The sequence below is a fragment of the Leucopleurus acutus genome (assembly GCF_964270905.1).
Source record: "Leucopleurus acutus genome assembly, chromosome: 6".
NCBI lineage: Eukaryota > Metazoa > Chordata > Mammalia > Artiodactyla > Delphinidae > Leucopleurus > Leucopleurus acutus.
This window is the reverse complement of record NC_139149.1, coordinates 118,195,441-118,218,667: the sequence shown is the minus strand read 5'-3', so window position 1 is coordinate 118,218,667 and position 23,227 is coordinate 118,195,441. Positions and strand designations below refer to the sequence as shown.

At 59.0% G+C, this 23,227-nt stretch overlaps 1 protein-coding gene across 1 annotated transcript in view; it reads right to left on the bottom strand.

Moving 5' to 3' along the window:
- Positions 1 to 23,227, bottom strand: part of CROCC2 (ciliary rootlet coiled-coil, rootletin family member 2) — a gene marked incomplete at its 3' end in the record, with an annotated part of 69,346 nt that overhangs the window by 30,360 nt on the left and 15,759 nt on the right. Inside the window, 15 exon segments of the mRNA XM_082841617.1 lie at positions 65 to 234; positions 731 to 858; positions 4,612 to 4,805; positions 10,928 to 10,945; positions 11,151 to 11,297; positions 11,706 to 11,850; positions 12,054 to 12,180; positions 12,266 to 12,462; positions 13,992 to 14,188; positions 14,399 to 14,587; positions 14,741 to 14,830; positions 14,908 to 15,004; positions 16,158 to 16,355; positions 16,902 to 17,005; positions 20,946 to 21,111. Of these exon segments, the coding sequence (XP_082697743.1) occupies positions 65 to 234; positions 731 to 858; positions 4,612 to 4,805; positions 10,928 to 10,945; positions 11,151 to 11,297; positions 11,706 to 11,850; positions 12,054 to 12,180; positions 12,266 to 12,462; positions 13,992 to 14,188; positions 14,399 to 14,587; positions 14,741 to 14,830; positions 14,908 to 15,004; positions 16,158 to 16,355; positions 16,902 to 17,005; positions 20,946 to 21,111 (2,167 nt within the window).

Here is a 23,227-nt window from a genome sequence, read left to right as displayed (position 1 = left end):
TGGGGACATGGTAGACTCCCGGGAAGTGGCTGGGCAGCTGGGGGCTGGTCCCAGGGAGGCAGACCTTCTCCCTCTGGAGCCGGGCTAGGTCCTCGAGGTGGGCCAGCGCCTGGCTCTCCAGGGCCAGCTGCGTGTCCTGCTCCTGCTGTATCACCTGCTGCAAGAGCCGCCCCACGTCCCCCTGCAGCTTCGTCTCCTGGACCTCCCAGGTGCACTTCAGCTGCTCCATTTGCACTGTGAAGGGACAGGCGCATCTGACACCCGCCGCAGGGCCCTCCCTCACCCCCACCTCATCCCCCGGAACACCCTGCGGCCCTGTGAGCCCCTGTGGAATGGCAGCCCCCGGCTCTGAGGGTACAGCCCAAGCCAGCAGGACAGAGCCCCCCAGGTGCCACTGCAGGCACGTGTCCTGATCCCAGCCCGCGCTGGGCAGCCTGCACGCTGCAGGGTGGGCTGAGCAGGGACGGGCGCACAGCGGGTGGGGCCGGGGGCTGCCACGCTGACCCTGTGGCCACAGCCCGTTCTGAGCCTCGGGCCAGCGCCGGCAGCAGTGCCCACCCATCACAGAGAATAGTGGCACAAGTCACTCAGACACACGAGCTCTGGGCTGCGTTTGGGCCCCTTTGGGGGCTGGGGAGTGGGAGCAGAGCATCAGGGGACGAGCTCATCTAAAGGGTCCGTCTGGGCCTGGTCTGGGGACAGGAGCCGAGGGGGCCTGTCTGCGGAGCACCTTGCAGGGCCTGCCGGGCCAGCCTCGCGCTCTGGGCCTCTCCCTCCAGCTGCTCCTGGTGTGACTGCAGCTGTGACGCCAGCTGTTGGGCCTCAAAGAGGCTGTTCTCCAGGGAGTCCCTCTCGGCCCTGCAGAGAGTCACCAAACAACAGGCGAGTCACTCACGCTGGCGGAGGATCCTGCCAACGAGGGACAGCGTGGAGCCCATTTGCTAGGACGGTGCCCGTCAAGGCTGGGATGGTAAATCAGACGGCAAACAGGGGACAGCTCGTTCATCGTAAATCTAAGAACAAACTGGACCCTGCATAAACAATGTTCCAGGTGGACTAAAAAGCTAAAATGCAAAAACAATACAAATAGACAACAACTAAGCGACTCAGAACTGTAAAAATAGTAGCAAAAATCCAGAAGGGTATTTTATAATCTTAAGCAAGACATAAAAGCCACAAGACAAAAATAAGGAGGCCAACAGATCTGAATACACTTAAAGAGAGGGAGACGGAACCTTCTGTGCAGAAAAGATTCCACAAACCAAGTCAAAAGACAAGGTACAGGGCTTCCCTGGTGGCGCAGTGGTTGGGAGTCCGCCTGCCGATGCAGGGGACGTGGGTTCGTGCCCCGGTCCGGGAAGATCCCACATGCCGCGGAGCGGCTGGGCCCGTGAGCCATGGCCACTGAGTCTGCGTGTTCAGAGCCTGTGCTCCGCAACGGGAGAGGCCACAACAGTGAGAGGCCCGCGTACCGCAAAAAACCAAAAACCAAAAAACTAAAAACAGCACAGGGCTTCCCTGGTGGCGCAGTGGTTGAGAGTCCTCCTGCCGATGCAGGGGACACGGGTTCGTGCCCCGGTTCGGGAAGATCCCACATGCCGCGGAGCGGCTGGGCCCGTGAGCCATGGCCACTGAGTCTGCGTGTCCAGAGCCTGTGCTCTGCAACGGGAGAGGCCACAACAGTGAGAGGCCTGCGTACCGCAAAAAAACAAAAACCAAAAAACTAAAAACAGCACAGGGCTTCCCTGGTGGCGCAGTGGTTGAGAGTCCGCCTGCCGATGCAGGGGACGTGGGTTCGTGCCCCGGTCCGCGAAGATCCCACATGCTGTGGAGCGGCTGGGCCCGTGAGCCATGGCCACTGAGCCTGCGTGTCCAGAGCCTGTGCTCCGCAGCAGGAGAGGCCACAACAGTGAGAGGCCCGCGTACCGCAAAAACAAAACAAAACAAAACAAAAAACAAGGGACAGACTTGGAGAAAATATTTGCACTAAATATGCAAAGGGTGAATGTCCGTCACATACAAGGAGCTCCTGCCAATCAGTGACAGAAGGCGTCTGATCCTACAGAACAATGAGAACAGTGACTGTTATTCACAAAGAAAACACAAATGGGGAATAAACGTAAGAAACTCACTGGTCCTCAAGGGGGTTCTAATCACAACTATGATGGTTAATCGATTACATGTCACATTAGCAAAAGCTTAAAATAACGATCATATCTAGTGTTGGCAGGGTGTGAGGGTGACTTTCTCTGGTCGGGGGGAGGGGGGCTGGGAAATTTCAGAACGTAAAGCGTGCATGTCTTTGGGCCACAGCAATCCCACTTCTAGGCGTCGGTTCTTCAGAAAATACACATGAACCAATGGCGCAGCGCAGTGACGTTCCCCGTAGCTCCACACAGGGCGTCAATCACACTCAGCTTCGATGCCATGAAATGCTGGAATGTTTCAGAAACTACGGGGCATCTCGTTAGCTGCTAAGACAATGAGGACATTCTCTTAAAGAGTCACTTGAGAAGCAGCGTCCAGAGCGGAACTCGCGCAGCACGATTCCCCCGCGTGAAGAAGCCGCCTCTGCGTCTGGGCACAGACGCAGCCCTTCAGAAAGTGCCTGGGGTGCACGAGGTGACTCACAGCGGCGCCCGCTCCGGGGGCGGGTGATGACACGGACTGCGTCTCTGACAGCAAATCCATCAGTCACCAGCCAGCCAACGAGCGTGTGCTCGGTCCAGTGCTGGGTGACGTACGGTGAAAAAACCAACCAACTAACCAACGAGGACACACCACACTCAACACAGATGCCCACATGAGACACAGACAGCCGACGCGCAGCCCCAAACGGCTCGGTGGGTCAGGGAGGGCCACGGGCCATGGGGGACCTTGCTCAGCCTGTCCCGGCCCCGCCACAGTCTCCCTCGGGCCCCCTGCACACCCCTGCCGCCAGTGTCAGAGTGGGGTGTTGTCAGCACCTTCCGGGGCGCCCTGGTGTCTGCAGAGCCCAGGAACCTCACTCCTCTGATATCCCATCCCCCCTCCAGTCCCCACCCTCTTAAGCACCCCACATGTTCCCCATTCTCCACGTCTGGACGGCTCTCCCCAGCTTTCTGTGCCCACCCGGGGCCCTCTGAGGGGAGTGACCTGTGCCGGTCCCGGACACTCTAAGGATGTGTCCAGTCTGTCCCTCCACCAGAGCCCGGGAGCATCTCACTTCCTGGAAGGAGGCCCGGCACCACCAGCAAGGGTGCGTGGGGTACAGGTGGGGACCCCAGTCCATCTTGCTGGAGCCTGAGAACTAAAAGAGGTCCGTGGCACCGCAGCCTTGTCAGGGCCTGGGACTGGGGGCCGGAGGACCTTGAAACCTGGGCTCCTCGGTCATCAGGAGAAGCAAGCCATGTCCCGTGCCGCCCTGTCACCAGAAGCTCAGACTGGTCCCTGCGAAGTGCTGTTTAGTGGGTGTGGGACTCCGTCTGGGAGCTGCAGGGCCTCCATGCACAGAGGCCCTGGGCCCAGTGCTGAGGCTGGGGGAGGGTCCCCTGACCAGGGCCCATGCTCTGGGCGGCAAATGCTGGCGGGAAGAAAGAGGCTCCCTTCCCTGTCCTCTGAGCACTGGTGGGGCCTGGGACGGGGCCAGGAGTGGGGTCCTGGGACCCTCTGCTGCCAGCCACCAGGAGGAGACTTCATCGGGCTTCCTGCTCCAACTTGTGGCCATGCTTTCCTTGGGAGGAGAGGTCTTCTGTGAAGAAGTTCGAGGACCTGGGCCTCTAAGTTTCCTCATGGCCCCCAGTACTGGAATTTCGGGAGGAACTCTTTCTACAAAAATACTTCGATGTTCCTGAGGAGGGCACGAGGTGCAGAAAGCCACCAGCTTATGGATGTCCTTAGAGGCCACAGGCCAGCTCAGCTCACCAGGCAACAGCTGGCAGGGCACCCTGTTCTCGCCTGCAGTGTCTGTTCCAGGTGTCCTGGAAGTGGCCCCGATGGTCTTCAGGGTTCACCCCCACCCCCAGCCTCGTGGTTCCCTGGGGCTGCCAACACCCGGGCTCCAGGGGTAGTCACGGGGCCCCAGCCTGCATGTCGGAGCCCTGCGACGCCCAGGATCTCCTCAAGGATGTCAAGTGGCTCAAGACGGCTGTGGGCAGTGGGGAGAAGGGCACTCTGTGTCTGCTGGAGGAGGAGCTGGGCGTGGCTGCTGGCCATCTGGCCAGCTCTCACCCCGAGCCTGCCCGGGAATGAAGTCTCCTTAGAGTTGAGCCACGCTGATGGCGGAAAGGCAGGCTGTTGAGAGCACCACATGAGCGCCTGGATCCAGCCTTGCCTGAAGCCGTGTGTACCCTGAACTGCTCAGATCCATGAGCAGGACGTTCCACACCTTTTCTTCTGCTGGTCTGAGGTGGGCCAGTGCAACCATCTCTCTCAGGAAAACTGTTCTAGGAAGGCTCTCGCTGCATTCACCTCTTCTAGGTGCTCTCTGACCCCACGGGCACTGTGTTTGCCCCTCCCTTACAGCCTCTCTCCCATGTAGACATACCTGCCCTGCCTTACAGTTGCTGAGTGACTGCCCATCCCTGCCACACCACAGGCTCCCTGAGGTCAAGGCCACATGACCCCAGGTACCTGAGGTCAGCTGCCTCCTCAGCTGTGAGCTGGCCCTGCCTCTCCAGGGCCTGCTGCTTGGCCAGCAGCTGGGCCCGCTCTTCAGACAAAGCCTCCTTTTCCTGCAGGGCCCTCTGGAGCGCGTCCATGTGGGCCTCCTGGTCTTGCAGGCTCTGGGCCAGCTGCTCCTCCAGGGCCTGTTTCTTGCATGTGACCTAGGGGAGGGGGAGGGGAAAGTCCAGCAGAGAGAGTGGAAGTGTGAGGAGGGGCCTCTCCAGGGAAAAGAAGGACTTCAGAAAAAGTGGTTTCATGCAGAACGGCATGGAGGAAAGAGTGGAGGAGGAGGGTGGCTATGAGACATATTGGACCCCTGGTGCATGTGTGTTTTCACAGCAGAGGGACCTCCACTCCTGTCACCATGATGGAGAAATTATCGAACTGAGCACCCCCAGGTGGGACCCAGCTGCCAATCTAAATGGTAACCTCTGTTGGGTCACAAGTTTCTGGGGTCAGGAGACATGGCACAGAAATGCAAAGAAGGTGACAGAGGAACAGACTGTAGCAGACTAACACCTCCACCAAGAACATCACAAAAATCTAGACAAAACCTATCACAGGAATCTGTATAAGGCCTCAGAGAGCTGTCAAGGTAGCTGGGTCTGAAGGAGCCAAGATCTTGGAGGAAAGGGAAACAGAAGAGTGAGACCACCACTCAGTATCTCTTCTCTCCTCAGAGCATGTGCTGTCCTATTATGAATAGGACCAGAAAGTGCAGTGGAGCATCCAGAATGTCAGGCAGGACGTCTGGCAATCTCAGAATTGAGACACAAACACCCAGAGTTCAGGGTGGGGGCCCTAGTTAGGAGCACAGGAGAGCCATACCATGAGGTCAACACCCCGAGGTAGCTCACTCTTCAAAAAAGACTGAAACCAGTTACAAAACAGCTAAATCCAAGACTGGATAAAGGTGATCTGCTCTGACTCTGATATCCTAAAATGAAAAGCAAATTCCCTTTGGAAGAAGTTTATATCACCCAGAGCCTCAAATTAGCTCTACAAAACCTCAAAATCTGTCATTCAATAAAAAATTATTAAGCACCAGGAGATAAGGCCAAAGGACTGAAAACGAAGAGATAAAAGACAATAGAAATAGACCCAATTTGGGGGTCCAGATGTTGGAGTTACCAGACAAAGACCTGAAAAATGTTATAATTAATGTGTTCAAGAACATATCCAAGAAGATGGAGAATTTCACCAGATAGCTGAAGTGTGTGTGTGTGTGTGTGGTTGAAGTGACCACTTGAAGCAGAAATATTAATAATGTATTACAGAGTTTATAACAACATATGTATAAATAAAATATATGGCAACAAGCCCTAAGGATGGGAGGGATAAATGGAATATATTGTTGTCACGATCTTACATTGTTTGTGAAATAGTATAATGTTATTTTAATATAGACTGTGCATACCATAATTTTAAAGTAATCACTAAAATAATAACAAGAAGAAGTATAGCTTTAAAAAGTTAATAGAGAACATAAAATGGAATACTAAATAAATATGCAAATAACCCAAAAGAAATCCGGAAAGGCAAAATGTAAAAATTTACAAAAAAATGAGATAAACAGAAAACAAACACCTAGATGGTGAACTTGAACCAAGCATATCAACAGTTACCTTACATGTAAACGATGTAAACACTCCAGTTGAAAGGTAGAGATTGTCAGAGTAAATACAGAAGCAAGACCCGACACACTTCAAATATACAGACACAGAGAAATGAAGGTTAATGTATGGAAAGGATATAACATGGAAACAGTAAGTAAAGAAAGTTGGTGTGGCTATATCAATATCAGGAAAATTAGATATCAAGAAAACAAATGTTACCAAAGATAAGAGGGGACATTTTATAAAGATAAAAAGTCAGTTCAGCATGAAGACATAAAATACTAATTTGTGTGCTCCTAAAAACAGGAATTCAAAATATATGAAGCAAAAGTAGACAGAACTAAAGGTAGAAATAGACAATTCCACAATCATAGAGATTTAAATGTCATTAATAGAACAAGTAGACAAAAAAAAAATCAAACAAATAAAGCAAGCAAACTAATAAACCCCATAAGGACACAGAAGACTTAAACAACAGTATCAAGCAACTTGACTTAATTGGTATTTATAGGCACTACACTCAACAATGGCATAATACACATTCTTTTTACATGAACATGGAATGTTCAACAAAATAGCTAATATGCTGGGCCATAAAGCATGCTTCAATACATTTAAATCTGTTCAAATAATATGGAGTATATTTTCTGACCTTATTGGAATTACATTAGATGTTGATAATAATTAGATACTTAGGAAATTCCCACATTTGGAATTCCCACATATAAAGGTAATATATGTCTAAATAATCCATGGGTCAAAGAAGAAATCACACAGAGAATGAGAAAATAGTTTGAACTGAATGATAATAAAAACACAACAGGCAAAATTATTAGAATGCAGAAGAAACAGCCACAAGACCAAGTAGGAAATCTGAATAGCCCTGTATCTAATAAATAATTAAATTTTTATCAAAACTTTTCTCACAAAGAACACTCCAGACTTAAATGACTTCACTAGTGAATTCTACCAACATTTAAGGAAGAAACAGAAATTTTAAAACACTTTCAGGACATAGAAGAGGAGGGAACACCTCCCAACTTATTTTGTGAGGCCAGCATAACCCACATTCCAAATCTGACAAAAACATTATGAGAAAAAAAATTATAGACTAATGTTCCTCATGAATATGGATGTAAAAATCCTTAAAAAACATTATGAAATTGTTTATCTCAGGTATGCAAGGTTGTTTTAACATTAAAAAATAAACCAATATAATTAGCTGTATTAACAGAATAAGAATGATGGCATGATCATCTTAATTCATTCAGGGAACACATTTAACAGAATTCAAAACCCATTCATAATTAAAAAAAAAATCTCAGCATGCTAGGAATAAAAGAGAGCTTCCTCAATCCGATAAGAGGCACCTATGAAAAGCCTATAGATAACATCACACTTCATGGTGAAATATTGAATTCTTTCCTCGTAGTTGAGTTTGGTAGGAGGATGGCCACTCTCACTACTTCTTTTCAATTTTGTTCTGTAGGTCTTTAGCCAGTGAATTAAGAGAAGATGAGATAAAAGTCACTGAGATCAGAAAGGAAGTAAAACTGTTGTTATTCACAGATAACATGATTATGTACATGTAAAACCCTGGCGCTTATCAATGAATTTGTCAAGGTTGCATGACTGAAAGTTAATCAACGAGATTATATTTCTATATACTAGTAATGGACATAGGAAAATGAAATTAAAACAGCAAGGCACAATATCAAAACTAGGAATTAATTTAATCAAAGACGTGCAAGACCTCTACACTGAAAACTACAAAACACAGCTGAGAGGAATTAAGTAAAGAAAAAAATGGAGAGATATACCATGTTCATGGATGGACAACTAGATACAGTTAAGATGTCCAGTCTTCTCAAATTGATCTATAAATTCAACACAATCCCAATCAAGGTTCTACCAGGCTTTTTTGGGTATAGAAATTGACAATCTAATCCTAAAATGTATATGAATATGCAAAGGTTTGAGAACAGCCAAACAATCTTGAAAAGAAGGATAAGATGGGGATACTCACATTACTTAATTTCAAGACATTAAAAAGCTACAGGGGGCTTCCCTGGTGGCGCAGTGGTTGAGAGTCCGCCTGCCGATGCAGGGGACACGGGTTCGTGCCCCGGTCCGGGAAGATCCCACGTGCCGCGGAGCGGCTGGGCCCGTGAGCCATGGCCGCTGAGCCTGTGCGTCCGGAGCCTGCGCTCCGCAACGGGAGAGGACACAACAGTGAGAGGCCCGTGTACCGCCAAAAAAAAAAAAAAAAAAAAAGCTACAGGAATGAAGACAGTGCAGTTTTGGTGAAAGGATGAACACATAGATCAGTTTGCACAGATCAACAATATGATCTGGGCACATATATGCACATGTATGATCGATTTATTTTCAACAAGTTGCCAAGATAATTCAAGGAGGAAAGGAAAGTCTTTTTGAAAATTGGTGCTGGGACAACTGGATATTAGTATGAAAAATAATGGACTTCAGTTCCTATTCATACCACACACCTGACTTCAGTTCCTATTTCATACCACACACCTGTGGTTCTCACACCTTAATGTGCATCAGCGTCACTGGGAGGGATAATTAAAATCCAGATTTCTGGGCCCCACCCACAGAGTTTCAGATTCAGTAGGTTTGGGGAGGGCAGCTGAGAAGTTGCATTTTAAACAAGTTCTCAAGAGATACGGATGCTGCTGGTCTGAGGACCACACTTTGAGAACCACTGCTGTACAGAAAAATCAACTTGAAATGGATCATAGACCCAAGAGCTCGATGAAAACAGAGCAGGAGACTGTCCCGTCCTTGGGCTAGGCAGACATTTTTCAGACAGCCCCTAGAAAACACTAACCATAAATTCTTTTAAAACTTGGTAAACTGAATTTTGCCAAAGTTAAACTTTTCTGTCCATCAAAAATACCATTAAGAAAATGTATATTTAAAAAAAAAAAAAAAAGGGCTTCCCTGGAGGCGCAGTGGTTGAGAGTCCGCCTGCCGATGCAGGGGACACGGGTTCGTGCCCCGGTCCGGGAAGATCCCACGTCCTGCGGAGCGGCTGGGCCCGTGAGCCATGGCCGCTGAGCCTGCGCGTCCGGAGCCTGTGCTCCGCGGCGGGAGAGGCCACGACAGTGAGAGGCCCGCGTACCACCCCCACCAAAAAAAAAAAGAAAATGTATAGGCGAGTCACAGAAACGTGAGTACATCTGTCTGGCAAAGTACTTTTATCCAAGATATACGAACTCCTACATATCCATAACCGAAATATGAAAACCCAATAAAAATAGGCAATAGACTTGAATAGATACCTGACAAAATAAGGTATATGAATATTTAGGAAGCACATGAAAATGTGCTTAATGCCATCTGTTATCAGAAAATGCCAATTAAAACCACAATGGCGTATCACTTCACACACACAGAACAGCTAAAAAGTAAAGACGGATGATGCCAAATGTTGACGAGGCAGAGGAGCGGCTGGAAGCCTCCCACGCTGCTGGTGAGTAAAATGATAGAACCACTTTGGAAGACCGCTTGCCGGTTTCTTATAAAGTTCAACACACACCTACCCAGTGACTCCACAATTGCACGCCTATGTATTTACTCGAGAGAAATGAGAACATCCACATGTGACTTGACCATGAACGCTCATCGCAGTCTTGTCCACTCCCCAAATGGAAAGAACCCAGAAGTCCAGCAGCGGGTGAATGGATAAGCAAGCGTGGTTTATCTGAATGATGGAATATTACTATGCAGTCAAAAGGAAGGAGCGCTTGATACACCTAAGAACAGGGATGGCTCTCAAAGACGTCATGTTGAGGGAGAGAAGCCGGGCTCAAAAGAGTCTATGCCCCATGGCTCCATTTACAGCAAGGTCTAAAACAGGTCAGGGCAGAGGCCACCTGGGTGGCCGTGACAGGAGGGAGCCTGCTGGGCTGGTGGAGACACTTTGCTTACAACTGTCAAAAACTGTGCACTGGCTTACTGAGTGTAGTCACCCTTTGACTAAGAAAAGAGGAAAAGATGACCCCAAAAAGGCTAGGACAGTCTGAGAAACAGAAAGAGGCTGGACTGAGTCCCAAAGGTGACAGACCATGAAGTCTGAATGCCACTGGGGGCCGGAGACGCTGCAGAGACAGGGTTTCCATGTGGACCGACAAGGCTGCTGTCAGGAGAAAGCAAAGGTGCTGCAGTGTCTCGTCCCAGGGAGTCTGACCTCCTCCATGGAAGATCCATGTCAGCAGATTTGGGAATGAACGCAGGAATGCAAGAGCGAGTGAGTGACGGGGCAGCTCTTTTGTGTGGATGTGGTCCAGGAAGGGGAGAAACAAGACAACAGAGGAGGAGTGAAGCCTCCCCCGAGCGTGTGGGCATCAGTGGCCCAGGCCTTCGACCCTCTGACCAGGGGAGAACCCAGCCCCCGGATGCTGGGGACAGGCCTGATGTGAAGGTCCTTCTTTGTGTGTTCCTCCCCCGTTCCCCGCCTCCCAGCCCTGCGGAGACGGCTTCGAATCAGCCACGTCAGGCAGCATTGCAGTTAGAAAGCGCTGGTGCTGACATGCATCCTGAACCAGCGTGACTTCCAAAGGTGCCGTGTGCCCGGCTGCCCCAGAGGCAGCGGTGGCCCTGCTGGGTGGGCCTGGGGGCCCGGGGCCCCGCAGACCCCTCACCTGGCCCACCTGCTCCAGCTGCCGCCAGAGGGGCAGGGAGGGGTCCATGTGCAGGCCCCGCCCCCACACCCTCAGCCCCCAAGTCCAGGAGGGGAGAAGGCGGGGAGAGCATGGGTGAAGGGAGGGCCCTGAGCTCAGGGGAGCAGGGTGGGGGCAGGAACTCACAGCCACGCTGGGGAAGCGAGGCTCAGGCAGCGTCCGTCCCCCTGGGCCCTCGTCTCACCTGCAGGACCAGGTGGCTCAGGGAGCCTTTGTCCCGAGCCAGCCCCGCCATCAGGGCAGCCATGTCAGCCAGGGAGTGTCTCTGCTCCACGCCCTCCGCCTTGAGCTGGCACACGAGCAGTTCCAGGTTGGTTTTGCTGGACTCGGCCTGGGGGGTGGAGGGAGGGCAGAGGGCACCCCAGCGGGGAAGCCAGGGAGGGACTTTCAGGTTCATGGGCAGAGCTTCCCCCGGGCAGAGCCGTTAGCGCCTGGGAGGGAGTGAGCCCCGCATCACGGAGGTGTGCGAGCCGGCGCTCTGGGTGGGGCCTGGTGGAAGGGGGCCCACGGTGGTGAGGCCTCTGGGGCAGACGGTGGCCCCCGGGTACAAGGCTGCAGCCAGGAGAGGGGACAGGGCGACCGAGGGAGGGGGGGCACCCTGAGAGAAGGTGTGCCCAGCGCTCAGGGAAGGTAGGCCGGTGCCCACTGGCCAGGGACCCAGGAGGCCGCCGCTGAGTTTGGGGGCTCTGGGGATGGCCTGAGGGCCCAGGCAGCGGGGAGAGAGGAGTGGAAGTCGTACCTGGGCCAGGGCCCTGCGCAAAACCTCCGCCTCACTCTGCAGGACGTCCCTCTGCAGCCGTGCTGTGTTCAGCACCTCCTGGGCCGACACCAGCTCCTTCTTGAGCCCCGAGACCTTCTCCTCCAGCTGCTCCAGGCGCCCTTGACTGAGACCCGGAAACCAGAGGGCGCTAGGTCACCTCAGGGTGAGACGGGGGCCGGCAGGCAGGGCAGCTCCCTCCAAGCTCAGGGGCCCCAGAGGAGCGCGGCTCGCCCTGCAGGCCAGGAACCGCTGAGCCCTTTCTGGCTGGGGGTGGCACTGTCAGCGGAGGCCTGGCCCACACGCCTGGGTGAGCAGCGCGGCACACACGCTGGGGCATCCATCTCGGCTGGGCCCAGGGTGGTGGATTTGCCCCGGGGTGGCGCTGGGCCGGACTTGGAGTGGGCGTCTGGGTGGCGGTGGGGGCCGGCCGCCGTGGGCGGGGCCTGCTGTCTCGCTAGGCACCCCGACCCCTGAGAGGAGGCTGGCGCAGAAGACGTCGCATCAGCAGCTGAGGACGCGGGGCCCAGAGGGGACAGGACAGCCCGCTGGTGGCGGCGCGGCGCCCCTGCCGTCCAGCTCCCTCCGGCCCTGCATCACCAGCTCCGCCTTCTGCCCCGCCCCCCGCAGGAGGCTTCCCTGCAGCCCCGCGCGCCTGGCCTCCGGACTCCGCCGCTCCTTGTCGGAAACATCCACCATCCCCTCAGCTGCTCCACCCCCCTCCAGAGCTGCCTCCTCTCTGGGAGCAGGGGAGGAGAAGCCGGGGGGTCCCAGGCGTGCAGCGGGGAGGGGAGCCCAGGGACCCAAAAGCCCTGGAGGGCTTGCGCCTGAGGTGTCCCTGCCCTCGGCCTCTGCACCTGCGAACCCAGCAGGGAGGAGGGGCGCCTGCCCGACGGGAACCCCACAGCTCCAGGTCTGCTTGCGCTGCTGACCTCCCCTGACTGCCGAGCCTTGTCAAAGCTGTGCTCGCTGCTGACCCGCCCCCGTCGCCCCGGCCAGGTCCCCTCTGCCGGTCACCCACCAGCCAGAGCTGGAGTCTCAGCAGCTCTCTCCCGGCCGTGCTCTGAAGCACGGAGTCCTGAGGCCCCATTTCCCAAATGTCCCTGGGATTCAGCCCCTCCTTCCCCGGTGCTGAGGGGCCGCTCCAGCCTGCCCCCCACCCCCCTGGCCCTAGGACGCTGCAGCCAGATCAGCCCTGCCAAAGCCACGGCTGTGAGGGCGGCGCCGCTGCCAACGGCTCCCCCGCGGCCCCCGTGACCTCTGCTCCTTGGCGTGGTGAGGGGGCCCCACCTGCCTTGCTCTGCGCCCCACACCTGCTCCTGTCTCCCCCTGGCAAAGCTCTTCCCGCCCCCCGGGGGCCCCCGCTGGCTCCTCCGCTCCCGGGCCCCTGTGCCAGGCTGAACCCGCCTGCTCCCATCTCTTTGCCCATCTCCCGTGTGTTTCTCCAGAGCGGGACTGGGATGAATTTTTTCTTTGGACCTCCTGTCTCAGAACCAAGTACGCTGTCAGGACACCCGGAGAAGGGGCGGCCCCGAGGGACCTGCAGTCCCAGACCCCCGGGGTGAGCGAGGGGAAGCACAGGAGGTGGTCCTGTCTGCCCCTGCGTCGCTCCCTCCTGCAGGAAGCCTTCCTGGGCCGCCAGCCCACTCCCCGCCCCATCTCCCGGCTCGGGCAGTGTGTGGATTTGGGAAGGCCCACCGAGCCTCTCACTCAGGACTATAAATCCTGGGGGATTCTCGTTCCAGGTCCTTCACCCCCACCGGCCCCAGGGCAGTAAGACGTGCACAGAAGAATCCAGGCAGCCTCACGGCCGACTGCACCACGGAACAGCAGAGCCGCAGGACACGCCAGGAGGGCACGCGGGGCCACCCCAGTGGATGGGGCGGGAGTTGGGGTTTTATGGACCACCTGTGAAGGCTAGGTAAGACCCCCGGAGGAGTCCTGGCTGCCAGCGGGGAGGTGGGAGAGAGCACAGCCTGCTCCCAGGAGGGGAGTGTGGAAATGGGCCGGGCGGCCGGGAGCCTGGGATGCAGGCCAAGGGGCAGGCACGTGCTCAGCCTGGGCTTTGGGAGGGTGAGTCCTGGGGAGACACAGCCCAGACGGGCCCAGACGACGGAAGAGGGGCTGTGCTCAGTGCAGGCAGGGGCTGGGGGGTGAAGGGGCGAGGAGGCAGCCTTCGGGCCAGGAGTACTTCCTGTCCGGGAGATGGCCCTCACTTCTCCTGCGGGGGGCATCGTGGAGAAGGTGAGCCCAGCCCGCCAGCCTCACCTTCCCCGGAGCTTGCTGGACTCCCGGCAGCGCTGCGCCTCCAGCTTGCCCAGGAGGTCCTGGCGCTCCCGGGCCTGCTCCTGCCTCAGCTCCTGCAGGAGCCTCCGCGAGGCCCGCAGCTCCCGCTGGCTCTCGGACAGCTGCTCGTGGAGCCCGGCGGCCGCTGCCTCGGAGGACTCCAGCCGCCGGCGCAGCTCCTGCCCGCGAGTGGGAGCGTGGCGTGAGCCCCGTGGCCTGGCCAGGCCTTCGACCACAGAAGCCAGCGGGGCTCCCAACTGCCCGAGAAAGGATGCACTTCAGACCGGAGACCCTGCCCGGGGTGTGGGGTTCAGGGGCAGGCGCCTGGTGGGCTTTGTGGCTTTGCTCTGGTGGGGACGGGGCACAGCGTTGCCTCTGTGGCCGCCCACCTGCTCCCGCTGCCGCCGCCTCTCGATGACCACCTGCACAGCCCGCAGCGCAGGGTCCAGGGCGGCCGGGGAGCAGGCCCGTGGGGGGGACGCGGCCCGTGGGGGGCTCCTTGGTTGGCCCCGCGCCTCCTGGCCTTCGGTGCTGCCGCTCCAGGCTGGCTCCGGGCACCCCGCGTCTGCCTGCGCCACCTTCAGGGCGCAGGGAGGAAGGGGTAGAGGGGAGAGAGCACAGGGCTGAGGTCGGACGGGTCCTTCCAGAGCATCTCCCAGGCCTGCTCAAAGCACCAGGACCCTGCAGCCCCTCCGCTGCTCCACGCGGGAAGGACCCGGGACGGGCCGCACCTTTGTGATGCTGTCCGAGGTGAGCTGCAGGGATTCCACCTCAGCCCTCAAGTCTCCCGGGGCCGGCCGGCCTCCACTGCGATGGGACTCCTGCTGGCGGGGGGGAGGCTGCTCAGCGGGGCCCGGGTTCCCCCACCGCGAGCCGCCCCTCTCCCAGTGCCACGCACCAGTTCCTGAAGCTCCGTTCTGAGAGAGGAGATGGTTTCCTCCTTGTCCGTGTTCTGCTCTGTGAGCTTCCCCACCAGCAACGTCTGCTCCCAGAGTCTGGAGAGAAGTCAGGGTGGGGTCGTCAATGCAGAGAACAGAGGCTGGGGCACCGGCGGGCCCTGGAACCCTCCAGCCCCGTCGGCCACCTCCTGGGGTGCGGCCTGCCTGTGGCTTCGGCCGCCTCTGCCTGCGTGGACCTTAGTCCCGCTCCAGTCAGACGCCTCTCTTCTGCTCTAGAACCTGCAGTGGCTCCCGCTGTCTCAGGGTAGAGCGCAGAGCCCGACTGCAGCACTCAAGGCCCCCGCTCTGACCCTGACTCAGCTCTCTAGCCCCACAGCGTGGCTTCCCAAGGCCCTGCTCTGTCTTTGGGGTGTGGCAGGTGCCGTGCTCACCTCTGGGCTTTTGTCCTGGCTGGTCCCTCTGCCTGGAACTCCTCTGCCACCGTAAGTCTAATGGTGTCATTGTCTTTCCTTCCCGGGACCGCCTTCTTCTCAAAGGCCCCTGGCTGGCCCCAGCACCCGGGCCTCCCTTCCTGTGGGCCCAGAGCCCCCGGCTCAGGCCCCGGGCGCTGAACCCTCGGGCTGCGCTAGACCTCCCGTGCCCCCGGGCCCGCCGCGGCTCTCCTCCGGGGCCGGCTCCAGTGTGTTGGACTCGCTGACCCCGAGGGCGTTTGTGACCCCGTGAGCCCCAGGTCCCGTGGAACAGAGGCCCGTGGCAACGTTAGGAGCTGCCTCCTGCTTCCTGCAGAAGCTGTCCTCACGAGACCTTCGAGCGCCACACGTGAGTACCGTGTCCAGAACCTCCCACGATAACCGGGGGTGGACCCCGGCCCCTCTGGGGGCCCTCAAAACAGGCGCCCACCCCTGAAAGGATAGGCCTTTTAGGCCTGAAAATTCCACTTCTGGAAGCAGCCATGGGGAAACGTCCGAGTGCACCCAGGGCAGTGTCCACAGAGACGCGCCCACTCGCAGGGCGCTAGCTCTGCCTCCAGGGCATGGTGGGTAAGGAGGTCCGGACCCGCCTGCCTTTGCCACGAGGTGGCGATTATGAGCCGTGGGCGGCTTCAGGGCAAGTGCCCCGGTGTCAGGGTGTGGGGTGAAATCAGGAGTTACAACTGCATGTGAGCCAAGTCCCAGACCCGCGGCCGCTGGGCAGATGGGTGGGCGTGGCGACCCGCCCCCGCCCCCCACCCCTGACCTCCTGCACCCACCTGGCCTGGAGTGCCACCTTCTCGGCGTCCCAGCGACCCTGCAGCTGCAGCATCTCCCGCACCTTGTCCTGCAGCTGCTGCTCCAGGGCGCTGGCCGTGCGGCTGGCCGTCAGCCGCAGGTTGGAGCCGAGGTTCAGGCAGGCCGTGTGCAGGCGCTGGGCCGTCCTGGCTGCGTCCACTCGCATGTCAGCGAGGCCCCTGGGAGACAAGGGCGGCACTCCACTGAGCCTCGGGGCTGCCTGTGGCTCGGCCTGGAGGCTCCACGCTGGGCGGCAGGGGCAGGGTCTGGTGACAGGCCTGCGGCAGACCCCTCCCGTGCCGTCGTCAGGGGAGGCCACCGGGTGGCATCTCGGAGGGGCGGGGGTGAGCGGGGGATGGGCCAGGCTGGACAGGACAGGCTGTCCACCTTGAGCAGCACTTCCACCCTCTGAGCCTCAGGGGCCCAGGGTGGACCGTTGGAGGTTCTCGGCAAGGGCCGGGGGGGAAGTCAGAGTCCCTGCGGGTGGATCCGGCCCTTGGCGCTGCATCTCCCTAGCTGGCCTGCCTCTCTTCTCTCCCCTGCACCCTTGCCTGCCTCACTCTGTCCATCCGTCCATCTCCTCCACTGCCCACCTCTGCTGCCGTCTCCACCACTCCCATCGGGCCCCCCGTGGGAGGAGTGTGGTGGGCCCGATGCCTGACCTTCTCCCCGACCCTGATGGCGCCCACGCCTGGCTCTGTGTGGGCAGGGTGGCTGGCACGCACCTCTCGGTGGCTGCACGCAGCTCAGCCAGGTGTCCACGGAGGGCTGTGACCTGTCTCTGCAGGAGGAGGACATCCTGGTGTCCCACCGCGCGAGTACGCTGGGTCTGAAAGCAAGAGGCTTGTGTCCACTGCAGGCGGAGGCCCGGGGCCGAGGGGTGAGGGGAGCCCTGCGGCCCCGTTCACCCGCCCCACAATCCGGTCCTCCGGCTCCAGGCGGGCGGAGTGCAGACCCTCATCACTACCCTCCTGCATGCGGCACCTACCCCACTGGCTTACCTTCCTGAGCAATGCAACTCGCCCCCGTCCCCGGGGGCAGTGCTTTGCTCCCCTCCCCAAAGGACCTGGGGAGGTGATCACTCCCAGGTCCAGAACCAGGACCCACTCAGCCTGGTTCCCCCAATGGGGCCGTGGGCGGCACTCAGCTCCCGCCCTCCAGCTGGGGGGTTGGGAGCACGACACAGGAAACAGACCTTGTCTTCTCCAGGACCTAGAGAGCAGCGCTTACTCTCGGAGGGCCCCTAGGACGTCGGGAGTGGGGCCTGGCCCTTCAAGGTGGCAGGGAGGCAGAAGCCTCTGCCAGTAGGAGCCCATGCAGAGGTAGGGGTGGGGGAGCCACCCTGAGAACAGGCGGAGTGAACAAGGTTGTAAGTGCAGCGAGAGCCCACCGCTGGGCTGTGAACGGGGAGGGGACGGGGTGGAGAGTTGGGGGCAGGAGTGGGATGGGGTCACGTGCGGTCAGCGGCGCCAGCCTTGCAGGGAACTAAGCGGAAGCCCAGAAGGTCCTGAGTCTCCCCACCACCTTCCCAGCCCCTGCACTGGGCTGTGTCCTGAACACTGACCTTCAGGGCCCCCCGGGGGGCTCACCACCACGCCCAGTGCTTTCCCGTGCTCCCAGGGCCCCTCCTGCCTAGTACAGCCCCACCCGCGGCTTTTCAATGTTGCTTCAAACAAAGCACTTTCACGTCCTGCTGGTCCTCCAGCCCAGGACCCACACGCTCACCTGCTACTTCATGAAGCCTTTGCCGATCGCCCTCCCCTGAGCCCCCATCTGAGATGCCCCCCATCGAGCCCAGAAACACCTGCTGTGTACCTTGTGTAGGGAACGCCCTTTGCGCCTGGTGCCAGAGCCTTGTGTATACTCGCACCCCACCCCCCAACTGTGACCATCAAAGAGCAGGGATTAGACATCCCTCCTGCTGACACGAAGAGCCGACTCCTGTCCCGCCTGCCCACTAAGACAGTGGAATACTTGAGATTCCACACTTTACAACTTCTTGAACGCAAGGCTGGGCGGCCGGTATGGTAAGGGACATGCAAGCCAGGAACCAGGAAACTCAGGGACTCTAGGGGGACTTGCCAAACAGTAACTTGAACACGTTTCCTTGACCACAGGGGCTCTGGGGACAGAGAGGAAAGCTTAAAGTCCACCCAAGGGGGAGTCTGCTCACATGTGGAAGTGATCCCCCAAGCTGCACTCCAAGTAAGGTGTGCTAGAGATGGGCGAATCAGCACACACGTGCGCACGCACACACACGCAAACGCGCACGTACACAGCTGCTTGCAGGGTGCTATAACGAGGTGCCGTGGACGGTGAACAAGCGCGCGCACACACACACATGCACACACACATGCACACACACACCTGCCTGCAGGGCGCTGTAAAGAGGTGCAGTGTCCCCCACAATTCACATGTTGAAACCTAATCCCCAACGTGATGGTATCTGGAGGTGGGGCTTTCCAGTTCCACCTTCAGGATTGGTGTTAGTGTCCTTATAAAAGAGGCCCCACGAGGGTCCAGTCTCTTCTGCCATGTGAGCTTACAGCCAGGAGGTATCGTTCTGTGACCAGGAAGCGCTCTTCACCAGCCGAAGGGCCTGGCGCTTTGATCTTGGACTTCTAGGTTCCAGAGCTGTGAGAAGTAAATGTCTGTGGACAAGCCCCCAGGCTGGGGTATTTCTGCTACAGTGGCCTAGAGGGACCAAGACAGTAAGGAAAAAATCTCCCTGTGGTTTTGGAACCACAAGTTAGCCTTGGTGCAGTTTTCAGCCTGGATTCACAAAACCTGGGTGGTTTAAAAAAAATAATAAAGGTGAAAATTTACTTCAACGTGGCCCAAAGGTCGTCAGAGCCCCTGAGAACCCGACCTAAGCAAATGACAGTCCTTTCTGGAGCACACCACGTTCATTCCAGGTTTCAAAGAATTTTCAGAGTCCCAAGGATAACACGCAGCTCTTAGTTAAAAATTTTTTTAAAAAGCCACCAAAGACACAAGGAAACACAGCACCATGACCAAGACCTAGCAGAAACAATAGACTCACACCTTGAAGAAGTTCAGATATTAGAACGTCAGACCCAGACTACAAAATAACTGTTTCCTAATATGCATCAACAAACACACGAGAGGCTTGAAAGTACCAGTTAAGAGGAAGATAGCTAGAAAATAGCCAGAAAAACGTCAGAATTTCTAAAGCTGAGAAACACCACGTTTAGGATTCAAGCCTAACAGGCAGGTTTAAGGGCGGGTGGACACCAGAAGAGAAAACTGATGACCAGGAGGGTAGATTCGAAAGAATTATCTACCACGTAGACCAGGGGGGTAGAAGGAAGGAAAGTCTGGGAGGTTAAGAAGCGTGGGAGGGAGCACGGGGATGAGTAAGGTCCACGGGGCGGGAGAGGACAGGGGAGAGCGGGACGTGGGTGACACTGAAGGAGGTGACGGCTGCTTGCCAAGGACAAGGGGAGAGCGGCATCTGATGAGTCCTCAGCAGGATAAACACAAAGAAACCTGCGCGTCTGCGGCGGGAAGCTGGCAGGAAGCTGGCAGGATGCAGTCACAGAGAGCGGCCGCTCACAGCGGCCACGGCAAGAGGACGACGCCCTCCGTGGCGGGCCCGCAGAGGACGGGGGTCTCTAAGGCGCTGAGAGGAAGAGCCGCCGGCCAGCGGCCAAGGGGGAATAAAGACCCTCGATAAACCAGTGCCAAACTGGACGCGAGGCCCGTCTCCAGGGCATTTGTTTCCCTAGTGGCCAAGGCGGGGGCGTGATGTGTCTCCCACGTCTCCCCAACCCCACATGGGAGCCCGGCCATCGACGACCACCCTGTGATGACAAACGCATATTCTCTCTTGGCGTCCCGTCCCCGTGCAGGGGTGGCTGCAGCAGGAGGGGCCTCTCGGCTTCTGACTGGAGCAGCTGTCCAGCAGGAGGAGCCCTGTCCACACAGTGGGGTTGGGCCTCCCACCCCGCCCGATCCGTGTGGGCAGTGCCGAGACGGCCCCTCTGAGATGGGCTTGTCCGAGGGACACCTGTGCAGGGTCAGCCTGAGGCCCAGGCACCCGGGGACCAGCTCGGCCTCTGTTCCTGCCACGTCTGGGGAGAAATCCTGCCCATGGGGCCCGCGGCAGACGCTGGGAGGTCCGTGGGGACGTCCAGGGACGATCGGAGCAGAGGTTGCAAGCCCAGCAGGGAAGATGTGGACAGGCAGAGGCGTGGGGTGACCCGTCTCAAATATGTCCCCTACCTCAAGCTGGACGTCCTGCCCCGGTGACCAGCCCGGGATGGTCAACACAGCATCTCCCCCCAGCAAGGCTGAGGCCTGGAGCCCCGTGCCCTGACCCCATGCCCCAGGGCTGCGGGTTTCAGAAGAGGCTGCGTGGGCCCTGCTGGGTTGGCCAGGGAGTGGGGTGCCGTGGTGCGGCCCAGGCTCCTGAGTCTGACCCCGAGTCGGGCCTGCGGAGACTCTTCTCTCCAGAGCAGTGCGGCCACGCCAGAGCCAGGGCTCGGACCGCACTCCACTTTCCAAGCCCAGCCAGGCGTCCTTCTCTCAAAGCGGGGGTCTTCCCACGCAGTGTCCCCCACCCTGCAGACTAATGTGGCCAAGCCGAGTGGGGGACATGGTGTGGCGGGAGGCCAGGGGCCTTGCCCCCAGGAGGGGCCATGGCAGAAGCCAGCTCGCCGTTGCCCTGTTCCTGCCCCCCACCCCGACCCCGGCCACGGGCACCAGACCAGGCATGCCCCTGCCCACGGGCGAGAGCCGGGCAGCACCTCTCTCTGGGTCCAGCGCTGCCTCTCCCGCAGCTCCAGCTCAGCCCGCAGGCGGAGTGCGCTGCGCGTCGTCCCCGCCAGCTCCTCGGCCAGTCTGTCGTTGGCCTTCTTCATGTGTCCTAGCTGCTCCCGCAGGAGGGTGTTCACCTGAGAGAGGCCAGTGCTCCTGTACGGGCAGGGACGGGGCGGCGTGGCCATGGGCGGGTGGCCTCTCCCTACAGACGTGCTCAGACAGCCGGGCCCCGAACCTCCTGGGCCCAGACGACCCCAGCTCGACTGTGCAGCGCCCAGACTGCCCCTAGAGGCACTGGCCCCCTGCAGCGGTCCTCAGCGGCCCCGCAAACGGGGGCCGGCCTCTGGGTGCCACCCCGGCGCGCCCCCTCCTGCCCTGACTCACTTGCTCTCCCACCTTCCGCCCCTCTGGGCTCCCCCGGCTCTGCCACACAACTGTGGCTGGCTCCTAACTCCAGGGCGTGGGGGTGGACCCCGAGCCCAGCAAGAGGGTTAGGGCCTGGGAGCCTGGCCGGGGGTACCAGGGCTGGGAAGGTACCCTGCCGTGCAGGGCGGGGGCGGAGGGAGTCGGCCTGCCCCGTGGAGGCAGCAGCCCCTCTGGGACCGTGGGGGTCTCTCTCCACCCAGGGCAGGTCTGCATGTGGCTGCAGTCGGGGACCCCAAGCCCTCTGCAGCCCGCACCTCCCGGCTAGCCGCGCGGCCACAGGGACGTCCTCTGCTCCTGTCTGCTCTGTGGGCATCAGCCTCCTCCTGGCTTATTTACCAACACCCTCCACCCCCTTCTCCAAAACTGGTTTTCAAAATGCTTCTCAGCACTTTTCTTCCTTATCCAGAGTCCCTGAGGATGAACCAAGGCCGGGAAGTCTTCCACAAACGGCTTAACCTCCCCCAGGTCTGGAGACAGAGCTGGCCGTGGAGTGGGGGCTCATCCCTCCCGCCGGCCGCCCTGCAGGGAACGTGGAGAGATGCCCTTCCCTTCCGCGGCCGTGTCCTGGGGCTTGGGGCTACCTCCGGGGGGGCTGGGGTATGACACACACTTACCAACGGTGCACAAGTGAGCCCGATCGTGAAATCAGAGCGGCTTGAAGCCAAAGGGGCCTGGGAGTCAGGGCCGGAGTGTGAAGTGGACTGGGACTGAGGGGAGAACCCCCGGGCCCCCCAGGATTGGCCAGGCCAGCCGAGGGCCAGGAGCAGCTCAGGCGGCCTTCCTGGAGTTCAGGCCAGAGCCCCGGCCTCAGCAGGCGGTGGGGGCCTGGGGTGACACACGAGGGAGCAGAGGGCCAGGGAGGCCCCATGACCTGTGGGACCTGCACTCTCGCCTGAGGCCCTGGGGGTGGTCCTCCTCCCCGTGCTGCCCCTCCCCGTGCTGCCCCTCCCCGTGCTGCCCCTCCCCGTGCTGCCCCTCCCCGTGCTGCCCCTCCCCGTGCTGCCCCTCCCCGTGCTGCCCCTCCCCACGCCCCTCCCCACGCTCCTCCTCGTGCTCCTCCTCCCCGTGCTGCCCCTCCCCGTGCTGCCCCTCCCCGTGCTGCTCCGCCCCGTGCTGCCCCTCCCCGTGCTGCCCCTCCCCGTGCTGCCCCTCCCGTGCTGCCCCTCCCCGTGCTGCCCCTCCCGTGCTGCCCCTCCCCGTGCTGCACCTCCCGTGCTGCCCCTCCCCGTGCTGCCCCTCCCCGTGCTGCTCCTCCCCGTGCTGCCCCTCCCCGTGCTGCCCCTCCCCGTGCTGCCCCTCCCCGTGCTGCCCCTCCCGTGCTGCCCCTCCCCGTGCTGCCCCTCCCCACGCCCCTCCCCGTGCTCCTCCTCGTGCTCCTCCTCCCCGTGCTGCCCCTCCCCGTGCTGCCCCGCCCCGTGCTGCCCCACCCCGTGCTGCCCCTCCCCGTGCTGCCCCTCCCGTGCTGCCCCTCCCCGTGCTGCCCCTCCCCGTGCTGCCCCTCCCCGTGCTGCTCCACCCCGTGCTGCCCCGCCCCGTGCTGCTCCGCCCCGTGCTGCCCCTCCCCGTGCTGCCCCGCCCCGTGCTGCTCCGCCCCGTGCTGCCCCTCCCCGTGCTGCCCCTCCCGTGCTGCCCCTCCCCGTGCTGCCCCTCCCGTGCTGCCCCTCCCCGTGCTGCACCTCCCGTGCTGCCCCTCCCCGTGCTGCCCCTCCCCGTGCTGCTCCTCCCCGTGCTGCCCCTCCCCGTGCTGCCCCTCCCCGTGCTGCCCCTCCCCGTGCTGCCCCTCCCGTGCTGCCCCTCCCCGTGCTGCCCCTCCCCACGCCCCTCCCCGTGCTCCTCCTCGTGC